Source organism: Chiloscyllium plagiosum, unplaced genomic scaffold (assembly GCF_037043375.1).
Source record: "Chiloscyllium plagiosum isolate Xiang-an unplaced genomic scaffold, Cpla_swu_hap1 HiC_scaffold_12, whole genome shotgun sequence".
Taxonomy (NCBI): Eukaryota; Metazoa; Chordata; class Chondrichthyes; order Orectolobiformes; family Hemiscylliidae; genus Chiloscyllium; species Chiloscyllium plagiosum.
In genome coordinates this window covers 8625667-8637997 of record NW_028270150.1, presented here as the reverse complement: position 1 = coordinate 8637997, position 12331 = coordinate 8625667, and the positions used below count along the sequence as shown (strand labels likewise).

Below are 12331 nucleotides of genomic sequence, written 5' to 3'. Positions count from 1 at the left end.
TCCTCTAATGGATGAGCAGGAACTTCCTTCAGTTAAATCTCGGAAAAACTGAAGCTGTCGTTTTCCGTCCCGAATCCAAACTCTGCTCCCTACTGACCGACTCTATCCTTCCTGGGGAAAGTTCCAGAATCTGAAACATTAACTCTGTTTTTCTCTCTCTCTCCTCAGATACTGTCAAACCTGCTGACTTTCTCCAGCAGTTTCAATTTTTCCCTTTAGATTCTCAGCATGTGCAGTCTTTTGTTTTTGTTTCGCTGCATGAATATAATGTGACTTTATTATGAAGAGTTCCATCAGACTACCCCTTAAACTGCACCCTGCTGAAGAAAAGAACCCCAGACCTGTTCAGACTTTCTTACTGGTGACAAGCTCCTAGCTCTGGTGTCATGATCCTCAGGCAGCACCTTCCAAACGCACGACCACTTCTATCGAGAAGGACAAGGGCAGCCAATACATGGGAACACCATCCCCTGCAAGTTCCCCTCTGAGCCCCTCACCGTCCTGACTTGGAAACATATCACCGTTCCTTCACTGTCACAGGGTCAAAGTTCTGGAATTCCCTCCCTCAGGGCGTTGTGGGTCAACCCACAGCACATGGACTGTAGCGGTTCAAGAAGGCAGCTCACCCCCACCTTCTCAAGGGGTAACTGGACATTTATAAAATCATCAAAAGCTTGGAAAATGTGAAGAGTAAAGGTCTTTTCTCTAGGTTAGGGGAGTCCAAAACTAGACGGCATAGGTTTAAGGTGAGAGGGGAAGAATTTAAAACGGACCAAGGGGCAACTTTTTCAGATGGAGCGTGGGGTGTGAGTATGTGGAAACTTCTGCCAGAGGAAGTGGTAGATGCAGTACAGTTGCAACATTTAGAAATCATTTGGACAGGTACATGATTAGAGGGAAATGGGCCAAAAGTAGGCAAATCGGAGCGGTTTAGTTTGGGAAACCTGTCTGGCATGGACAGGTTGGACAGAAGGGTCTGTTTCCATGCTGTTATGACTCTCTGACTCTGTAACTAGTGATGGGCAATAAATGCTGGGTTTTCCAGGGCTGTCTTCATTCCATGAAATGCTTTTTATGGTGCCAAAAATAATTTCTGTAAGCACGCAGCTGGCCAGGTGCTGCGTGTGCGGAGAGAATGGAAAGCAGGTTGTTAACATATCATTGTATTGAGCTAAGCTGACTGAAAATGAGTTATCAGCAAATCTGTGATAATGAGATGGAGACAAAGAGCAGGGCAGTATGTCTATACCTGGCTACTTTATTCTAAAGATATTGGTATCCAGAGGATAAAAAGAGTAACAGAACCCATCCTTTGGGCACAGCTCTCCTCAACACCCCTTCAAGGGACTTTGACAATCCACCCTTCCTGTACCCCCTTCTCTCACTTCCATCCCCACTGCGTCTCTTCAGAAGGGGTTGACCTCCTGACCCAGATATAAGTGCCCAGGTTCGGATACCCAGACTGCAGCGTTCACACTCACCCAGAACGGTCAACTCGGCCACCTCGCTCTCCCGCTCGCCCACCATGTTGGTGCCAACGCAGACGTACTTGCCTGCGTCGCTCTTCCGCGTGTTGGTGATCATCAGCTTCCCGCCGCGGATCTGACAGGGTACAACACAGACACACAGCTCATCAGCTCAAGGACCGGCACAGGGGGAGAGGGTAAGGGGGAGGGGGAGAGGATGGGGGGAGCAGGGAAGGGGGAGGGGTAGAGAGGCGGGGGAGAGGGTAGGGGGAGGGAAGCGGGCAGGGGGAGTGGGGAGGGGGAGTGGGAGTGGGAGCAGGGAGGGGAGCGGGGCAGCGGGAAGGGAGAAAGGGGAGGGGAGTGTGAGTGGAGGGGGGAGAGCAGGGGGAGAGCGGGGGTGGGGAGGTCAGGGGGAGTGAGGAGTGGGGAGGTGGGGGGGGGGGGAGACCAGGGAAGGGGAGAGGTGGGGGAGCAGGGAGGGGTGGGTAGCAGGGGTGGGGGAGTGGGGTGGGTGCTCTGGGTTGGGTCATGGAGGTATTTTGGAGAAACATTGTAGGACCTGGGCCCAGGGCACCATGGGAGCAGTCAGGATAGGAGCAGAAGAGAGTCTGGGTAGGGATGTGGACAAGGCTTTGGGTTACATGTTTGGTGGATTTTTTGGGTATTTTCAGGTAATTATGGGAGGAGACAGAGGGTTTAGGTTGGTGTTAGGGAGAGTTCAGTATGGGGCTTAAGTTGGAGATAGAGGCAGAGTTTGAATTGGCAATGGGAGCATCAGTCCTTGCGATGGTTTGGGGGATTATAGAAGGAGATGTTATTGTTGGAGATGGGTGCGGGTTGGGGAGAGGTCAGGGGTCATGGGTAAGGTATTCAGTCAGGAGTAATAGGGGTGGGTAATCGGTTTGCTCATGAGCCAAGATAAGGCATTGAGGTAAGGGAAGGATGGTTGTGTTGTGGACAGGGCATTGGGTAGGGGAGGAAGCTAAGGACTCAGACAAGGGGCTCCTCAGCTTCCTCAGCTGTCACCATCTCTCATGTCACTACTGATATGGCCCGAGAGGTAACCATCAGGAGAGGCTTGCATTTCCATAGCACCAAAAAATACAACAACAAAGATGTACTGCTGAGATTGTATACAGCTCTGGTCAGAATATTTGGAATATTGTGAGCAGTTTTGGGCCCCGTATTGAAGGAAGGATGTGCTGGCCTTGGAAGGGTCTATGGGAGATTCACAAGAATGATCCCGGTAATGAAGGGCTTGTCATATGAGGATGGGGTGAAGACTCTGGGTCTGTACTCGATGGAGTTTAGAAGGATGAGGGGGATCTGATTGAAACTTATAGAATCCTGAGAGGCCTGGACTGAGTGGACGTGGAGAAGATGTTTCCACCAGTAGGAGAGACTAGGACCCGAGGGCACAGCCTCAGAGTGAAGGGACAACCCTTTAGAACTTAGAAGAGGAGGAATTTCTTCAGCCGGGGGGGGTGGGGAATCTGCGGAACTCATTGCCACAGAGGGCTGTGGAGACCAAGTAATTGAGTGTATTTAAGACAGAGAGGTTCTTGATTAGTGAGGGGGTCGGGGTTACAGGGAGGAGGCAGGAGAATGGGGTTGAGAAACAATGATTGAAAGGTACAGCAGACTCGATGGGCCGAATGGCCTAAATTGGCTCCTACATCTTACGGTTTTATATTTTTCCTAATTTCAGTCCAATCCAAAACAGATCATGAAATGCTTACTTAAATTGTGATTGCTGTTACAATGCAAGAATTTCTTTAACCTCTCAATGTGTGCCACATACATTGATCTATACTGACTAACAGCCCAATTACATTGGTAACCTCATCAACTGCTGAAACCTTCACTTATGCTTTTATTCCCTCCAGACGTGACCATACCAATGCATTCCTGACTGGTCATTACACATCTTTGAAAACCAGGAGTTTCTTTTTTAGGATAGAGATGAGGAGAAGTATTTTGTCTCAGAGGGTTGTCTGACTCTCCCTCAGAAAACGCTGGGTGTCGGGCCATCGAACGTTTCTCAGGCTGAGCCACATAGACTGCATCTGGCAGGTGAACTGAAAGTCATCAGTACAGATGGGAGTGCAGAATTCAAAACGATATTCTCGAGTGGTAAAGCAAGCTTGAAGGGTTGAATGATGTACTTCAGTTATTAACTTGTATAGCATTGTCTATAAACCCAAACTCATCCAAAACTACACTCCCTGTCCAAATGCATACCAAGTCTCGCACACCCATTACTCCCTGTTACTGTTTCCTTACACCCACCCCCAGTCCTGAAACATTGACTTCTCCGCCTCCTGATGCTGCCTGCCTTGCTGTGTACTCCCAGCCTCCTGCTTGGATTCCAGCAGATGCATTTTTTTCAGCCTCTGACCTCTGGTCCAGCAACACCTCAGTTTTCAAATTCTCATCTGTGTTTTACAAACCTCTCTCCATTGACTCAGCATTCCCTATCTTGGCATGCTCCTCGACTCCACAATCCTCAAACACCTCTGCACTCAGCTGAATCTAACCTCTTGAGCATCCTTGATTTTAATCATTGGTGGTCATGCCTTCAGCTGCCTGGACTGCTAAGCTCTGGAATTCTTTCCTTAAATCTCTTTCAACAGGCTATACAAATGTAAGTAGTTGTTGTAGGTCCCATCCCACCTCTCCTAACCTAGCTCCCTGCTGCCTGTTTGCTTGAGCTCCCAGACTGAGAAATAGTTTGTGGAATGTTGCAACACTATCCTGGAAGGAATGTGAATTGTTGCTGCAGTTAGTTTAGAGCTGAGACGAGGACCCAATCAGATTGCGAGACCTCCCATGAAAAGCTTTCTCTTCCTGCCCTCCCCGGTTAAAAGAAAGCAAGAATGTTGCCGAGATAATTCACCTCCAAGCCACACACCATCCTGACTTGGAAATATATCATTGTTCCTTCACTGTCGCTGGGTCAAAATCCTGGAATTCCCTCCCTCAGGGCATTGTGGGTCAACCCACAGCAGGTGGACTGGAGCGGTTCAAGACGGCAGTGTTTAGATCAGAGTGGTGCTGGAAAAGCACAGCAGGTCAGGCAGCATCCGAGGACCAGGAAAATCGATGTTTCGGGCAAAAGCCTAATTTCCTGATGAAGGGCTTTTGCCCAAAACGTCAATTTTTCTGCTGCTCAGATGCTACCAGACTTGCTGTGCTTTTCCAGCACCACTCAGTCTAGACTCTGGTTTCCAGCATCTGCAGTCCTCAGTTTTGCGTGGTTCAAAAAGGCAACTCACCCCCACCTTCTCAAGGGGCAATTAGGGACGGGCAATAAATGCTGGGCCCAGCCAGCAATCCCGTGCATAGATTTGTTTTAAAAAGCGAAGGTGGAAATTAAACTTGGAGCGTGCATCCTCGGACTATCAGTGCTCACAAAGTAATCGGATTTCTGCATCTGTCTCTCACAGGCTCCGTACTGACCCAGCCATGTTAAACCGGTTGATAAAGAGAGTTTAATTGAATGGACAGCAGTTAGAGAGACCCTGGGCCAACTCATTGAAATGGGCACAACCTTAATTAAATAGATAAACTCACATTCCAACGGGATAGAATTCTCTGAACATAGTCATTTCTTGCCTGAATACAGTTGGCAGCTTGCTTGTATTCCCAATGAACCATTTTCAGTCATTAGGTATGAATGGATGGATGGGAATGTGACTCGGCGTTCTATTGAAACGTTTAAACGTTCTCCCATGTGCTTGTATATGATAACACTGCACAGATCTTTCAGTGTGTGGCATTGGCCCAAGTCATTAACCTTTAATCAGCTTCTTGTGGACTGATTAAAATCGGAGATGCACAAAAGGCCAAATCTGAAAGCGCACAGAGATCTCAGAGGCTTGTGGAATAGAAGGAGATTGCAGTGTGAGAGAGAGAGAGAGAGAGTGAGAGAGAGAGGCCACAGAGGGATTTGAAACCAAGGATTTGAATTTTAAAACCAGAAATGTCGCTTGACTGGGAGCCAATGCGGCATTTCCTGTTCTGGTTGCTGTTTAAGCCCCTCGAAAGGGAACAAGTTGCATTTATATAGCACCTTTCACAGTCTCATGACATCACGAGGCATTTTCTTGCCAGTGAAGTGATTCTGAGGTGTAGTGAATGCTGTAATGCTGGCCCAACCAAAAGCAAGCTCCCAGAAACAACCATGCGTCAGTAACAGATCGACTTTGGCTGAGCGATAATATATAGTCACAAAGAGAGAACTCAGCAATTCTTCCTTGAAATAGCAGCTGCAGGATCGTTCTGCTGCTTGAGATTGCCCAACCGAGGGCCTCGGTTTAACGTGTCACCGAAAGGGAGACAGTGAGAAAGTGAGAATGAGAGATACAGGGAGAAGGTAGGGAAGTGGGATTGGGGGATATAGGGAGTTGGAGGGGAGGTGAGATTGTGGGATAGGAGGGTGGGATTGAGGGATATGGAGAGAAGTGGGGATGTGGGATTGAGGGATATGGAGAGAAGGTGGGGAGGTGGGATTGAGGGATATGGAGAGGAGGTGAGATTAAGGAATATGGGGTGGAGTGGGTTATTCTGTGATCAATGAACAAAGAGACCTTGGAGTGTTGGTTCATAGCTCCTTGAAAGTGGAGTTGCAGGTAGGTAGGATAGTGAAGAAGGCATTTGGTATGCTTTCCTTTATTGGTCAGAGAGTAGTACGTGTATGGAATGAGCTGCCAGAGGATGTGGTGGAGGCTGGTACAATTGCAACATTTAAGAGGAATTTGAATGGGTAAATGAATAGGAAGGGTTTGGAGGGATATGGGCCGGGCGCTGGCAGGTGGGACTAGATTGGGTTGGGATATCTGGTCAGCATGGACGGGTTGGACCGAAGGGCCTGTTTCCATGCTGTACATCTCTATGACTCTCTGACTCTTGTGATAGTCGCAGAATAGGGAAAACAATATTCACATTGCCTTCTAATTGGTTACGAGATAATTATGGTGTCTTCATTTATGTTGTTTGGATTATTTCCTTTGATTTACAGAGATGCAGTGGATCTATGCAGGATACTGTTTGGTGGGTCGGTACACACTTGATGGGCTGAATGGCCTCTTTCTGAACTGTAGAGATTCATTGATTCTCTTTATACTCAGCTATAACAATGAGGCGAGAGGCCTATGTGGATGTTAGGTCTCACTGATACTGAGAACCTCTTCAAACCAAACCATGTTACATCATGTCCCTTGATCAAGGGGCTAACAAACCTTAGCTGAGTTTTAAGATGAGGCAACAGAAAGGTTTGATGGGGATAACGTGGTTGATGTATTTTGACTTCCAAAAGGCATTTGATGAAGTGCCAGGTAAGAAATTTACATCCAAAGGAATGAAATGGACAGTGCCAGCGATGAGATGAAATTAACTAAATGACAAGAAGGGGTAGGCCATTTAGAATAGAGTTGTGGAGAAACTCCTTCACCCAGAGAGTGTTGGGTGTATGGAATGCTCTGCCCCAGAAGGCTGTGGAGTCCAAGTCTCTGGATACTTTCCAGAAAGAGATGGATAGTGGAATCAAGGGTTATAGGGATAAGGCAGGACCAGGATACTGATTGTGGATGATCAGCCATGATCATAATGAATGGTGCTGCTGGCTCAAAGGGCCAAATGGCCTACTCCTGCACCTATTGTCTATTGACAGGAAACAGAGAATGGTTGCTCTTTGAATTGGAAGAGGGTGTGTGCTATTGTCCCCCAGCGGCTGATGTGTGGATGTTCCTGATGCCTGGCCTATAACAGTGGGCCAGGTTCTGATATGCAGAGCAGAATTCTAAGACCACAGATGGACCAGCACACCATGGACTGTGAGGAGAATATGCTGGGTGTGAAGAGGACACTGACAGGCAGATTGAGCAGGCAAGTGGCAGGTGAAGTTCAATTCAGAGATGTGTGAAGTTATTCATTCTGGTCAGAAGAATGAAGCCATTAGATACAGGGGCAGAGGTAGGCCATTCAGTCCATCGAATCAGCCCTGCCATTCAATGAGATCATGGCTGGTCAATGAAATCATGGCTGGTCTGACTATCCTCAACTTCACTTTCCTGCCTTTTCCCTGCGACCCTTAATTCGCTTACTGATTAAAAATCTGTCTCAACTTTGAATATTATTTAATGACCCAGCCCCTGTGTGGTAAAGAACTCCACAGACCCACAACCCTCTGAGAGAAAAAAGATTCTCCTCATCTCTGTCCTAAATGTGTGACCCTTTGTTGTGAGATGCTCTTTCTCCGGTGTCGGTGGGTCGAAGTCCTACACATCCCTCCCTAACAGCATTGCAAGTGTCCACATAAGGGGGAATCTCAAATGTCAAATATCAGAATGGACTGGGAAGAGGCTAAATGCTGACAGAGCTGCACTCAAACTGCTGTCTCTCCAGAGCAGTTGGAGATGGGTAACAGATGCTGGCCCAGCCAATGGCACCCGCTCCCCTAAACAAAGTCTCTATTTTTGCTCGGCCATCTGTGAAACAACCTGCAATGATCAATTCAAAGGCAGGAAGTGTCAACCACATGATATTGCAGGGTAATAGCGTACAGAGTAGAGAGACCAATGTTTCTCTCCCTGAGGGGTGCTGGTCAAACACGACTCACCAGCTTTCATAGTATCTGGCCACAAAGCACTACATTGACATGTAACTATTTGAGGTTAACAACACAGAAAGGGCCATTCAGCCCAACCGGTATGTACTGGTCTTTATGCTCCATGCTACTTTTCAGACTACTTCACCTCACCAAAGTACAACATCTTCCCCCCGCTTTCTCCTTTACAGTATATTCACATTGAACAGGAGGATGCCCAGCTCTACTTCCTTGGACAGCGTGGTGGAGACTGGGTCATTGAGGGATGGAGGCCAATTAATGGGCTGATTGGCCTGTGTTACACAGAAACAGAGCAAATCGGAACAGGAAGAGGCCATTCAGCCCTTTCACCTCCAATTCAACACGTTCCTGTATATTCGAGACTGAGTTGGACAGATTTTTAATTCCGAGGTATGTCAAGAGTTATGTAGGGGGCAGGAAGGGAAGTGGAGTGCAGACCATAATGATATCAGCCACTACTTTACAGCAGGCTCAATGGGATGAATGGCATAATCCTATCCTAATTTCTGAGGTGCTTGCATTCTTACTGGAGATGGAGAGGAAATACAGAATATTCCCAATTTTCTTTCTTTCCATTCAGATCCAGGTTCTGGAGAAGAGTCACACCCAGACTTGAATGATTAACTCTGTTTCTCTCTTTACAGATGCTGCCAGACCTGCTGAGTTTGAACAATATTCTCTATTTGTGTTTCAGGTCTGTGTAACTGCTAAATATATCCCGTCAGCTGATCTCCCTTTGAATCTGTGTAAATGAGAGCCCATCCCAGAATATCCAATAGCATCCAGAATCCGTCTATCAAACCAACCTTCACCTAAAGCAGGTTAATCTGCTGTTGGCCCTATCTCTGCCTGTGGGATTTAGTTGGATCACATTCACTAACGTGAGAACAATCACCTCCAAACATGACAAAGCAATTCATTGTATGTCAAAGTGCTTTTGGACATTTCCAAGAGGGACGACTTAAGTCTGATTGAAATTAAGTCTTCCTTTCAATTTTCTTGGGTGTTAGCTGTGCCGTAACCGAGGCCAGGTTTCTCCCAGCCCTTGAGCACCTGACAGTTCTCTCTGAATGTGGGGTTGGGGAAGGTGGGGGAACAAGCAAGACTACTTAGCAACGTGGTCTTTCACAGTCTTTGGCACTGAATGTGCAAGGATGGTCAGGGCAACACTGGACTGCTCTCTTACCAGAAAAAAGACAACTGGTTTTGGCTTAACCTGAGGGTCACCACACTTAGATTGAGAAGGAGAGACCTTCGTGGTAACTACAGAATGGTGCCCTCAAAATAACCAATTGTGTTTGTGGTTAGCATTGCTGCTACACAGCACCAGGGACCTGGGTTCAATTCCACCCTCAGGTGACTGTGTGGAGTTTGCACATTCTCCCATGTCTGTGTGGGTTTCCTCTGGGTGCTCCAATTTCCTACCACAGTCCAAAGATGTGCAAGTGAGGTGGACTGACCATGGGAAATTGCCCCTAGTGTCCAGGGATGTGTAACAAGGTGGATTGGCCATGCGTCACATGCAGGGTTACAGGGATAAGGTGGGGCGGTGGGTCTGCTTGGGATGCTCTTTGGAAGCTCGGGTCTGGACTCGATGGGCTGAATGGCCTCTTTCTGCACTGTAGGGATTCTATGATGAAGAGAGAGGCCCACAACTCTTTGTGGACAATGGCTCATCCCTTCAAAGTCAAACAGAGAGAGATCTTCCCAGAGACAAGTTTCAAGATGCATTCAGGAGGGGCATTGGATGGTTATTTGCATTGCAATGGTGTGCAGGGAAATGGCGAGAGATTGGCACCAGGGGATAGGATAGGTGCAGAGATGATGGGCTGAATGGTCTCCTATTCTATTACGATTCTGACTGTTGTGTAGTTATTGGTCTTGCTGCTTTCTGAGGGAGATTGCTGCATTTCCCTGCAATTAACCATAGTTTGAAAAGCACTTGAAGGAGCATCCCTGATATTGTGAAAGGCACTACCTCAATGCAAGTTCTTTGATTACCATGGCTCTCTCAGCTCAGAGTGCTCAGTGCCTTTCCCATCATGAGCTGCTATCTCCGAACCAGTGAGTCACCTTTATTTGATGGGAGCTGTTGCATTGGTGTAAAGTGCTGTGTAATCAGTGCCTGTCAACAGCAACAGTTAAAAGCTCAGGCAATCCTTTCAACTCACAAGCACCAGCACAGCTTGAAAACTTTATTAATTTGATCTTGCAGCAGGGAGGGGGAATTTGAAGTTAAATTAAACTTGTAGCATTCCTCAGACAAGTGAGTGCTGGGTTGTTAATGTTTGGGCAGGAGATGTTTTCAGGTGTCAGGTAGAAACTCTTCAAACAAGCTCTTGGCAGCCTGTGCTTTGTAAACAGGCAAGCGATTAGCAGGCCAGGAGGAGGGGAAGGACAAGGACAACATCAAAAGGCACAGGTGTGGACACAATGCTTTCACACAGTCTGCCTTTGTTCCTGCAGATGGACAAGCCACAGGAATGACATTACCAGCACATTAGTAAGGCGTGCACGTTGAAATACCATCCAAATACACACACACACTCACTAACACACAGACACACACTAACACACACGCACACTTACTCACACACACATTCACTTACATACTCACTCAGACACACTCACTCATACACTCGCTCACATACACATGCACACACAGAGACACACTCACTTACTCATACACTCACGCACACACACTCATTCATATACACTCACACTTACACATTCATGCACTCACTCTCTCTTTTACACAGACAGTCACATACAACACACACATACATTCCACATCACCTCCACCCCCCACCCCTACACACACATGCACACACACAAAACAGAAAGCTAGAAGGGCCAACAATTATTGTCATTCATGACCCTGGGACGTAGCAGAATCAACTGCTCCATCACCACAGCTCTATTTCTTTCTCTTACAAATGCAAATGCCCAGGGCCAGGCATCACCCTCCTTGTGCTGAAGTTTAGGTGATTATCCTGAGTGTAGAGGGAACACTCCTGTGTAACGTGCAGCATTGTCTGTCTCTCTCCACAAGTGCATCAGTGATTTATATTAAGACCCAACTGGGCCCCTCAGGGCTGAACAGCAAGGTGGGAGGGGGAAAGTTTAAAGGAGATGTGAGGGGCAAGTTTTTTTACACAGAGAGTGGAAGGAGTCTGGAACACTAGGGGTGGTAGAGGCAGATATGATAGGAGCATTTAAGGGACTTTTAGATAAACACATGAATATGCGAGGAATGGAGGCAGGCAGAAGGGATTGGTTTAATTTTGGCCTCCTTCACCGCCGCTCCCTCACCACCAGACGCCTGGAGGAAGAACGCCTTATCTTCAGTCTCGGAACACTTCAACCCCAGGGCATCAATGTGGACTTCAACAGCTTCCTCATTTCCCCTTCCCCCACCTCATCCTAGTTTCAAACTTCCAGCTCAGCACTGTCCCCACGACTTGTCCGGACTTGTCCGACCTGCCTAGCTCCTTTTCCACCTATCCACTCCACCCTCTCCTCCCTGACCTATCACTTTCATCCCCTCCCCCACTCACCTATTGTACTCTATGCTACTTTCTCCCCACCCCCACCCTCCCCTAGTTTATCTCTCCATGCTTCAGGCTCTCTGCCTTTATTCCTGATGAAGGGCTTTTGCCCGAAACGTCGATTTTGCTGCTCCTCGGATGCTGCCTGAACTGCTGTGCTCTTCCAGCACCACTAATCCAGAATCTGGTTTCCAGCATCTGCAGTCATTGTTTTTACCTCGTTGAATTTGTCCTGTTTGGTACAACATCATGGGCCGAGGGGCCTGTTCCTGTGCTGTACTGTCCTATGTTCGATCAAGTTTAATCATTTTAGGGCCTAAGCATCTTCTCCCAAGTCCTTCACTCACCTCACATCACTGGCCCCATCATGACATGAGCTGCTTTCAATAGAGCCAGCCCATTTTCACTGTCCGATGGTCCCCATTATTAGTTTCTCTTTCTCTCTGACTCATCATCATCCATCCCTTTGTCTTTCTCTCTCTCCCTGGGCTCCATCTCCATCTGTTGCTTACTCCTCCCCCCCACCACCCCTCTGCCTTGACGAGGTACTCGTTCTGAGAAAGGGTCACTGGACTAGAAACGTTAACTCAGTTTCTCCCTCTGCAGATGCTGCCAGACCTGCCGAGTTTCTCCAGTGTTTCCTGTGCTTGTTTCAGATTACCAGCATCTGCGATAATTTGACCTTTATT

General features: G+C 47.6%; 1 protein-coding gene across 5 annotated transcripts in view; it reads right to left on the bottom strand.

Moving 5' to 3' along the window:
• The window catches only part of robo1 (roundabout, axon guidance receptor, homolog 1 (Drosophila)), a 768177-nt gene that overhangs the window by 120809 nt on the left and 635037 nt on the right, over window positions 1-12331 (bottom strand). For all 5 annotated transcript variants that reach the window (XM_087992440.1, XM_087992441.1, XM_087992443.1 and 2 more), the window contains one exon: window positions 1482-1602. In XM_087992440.1, the coding sequence (XP_087848566.1) occupies window positions 1482-1602 (121 nt within the window). The remainder of the gene's footprint in view (window positions 1-1481; window positions 1603-12331) is intronic.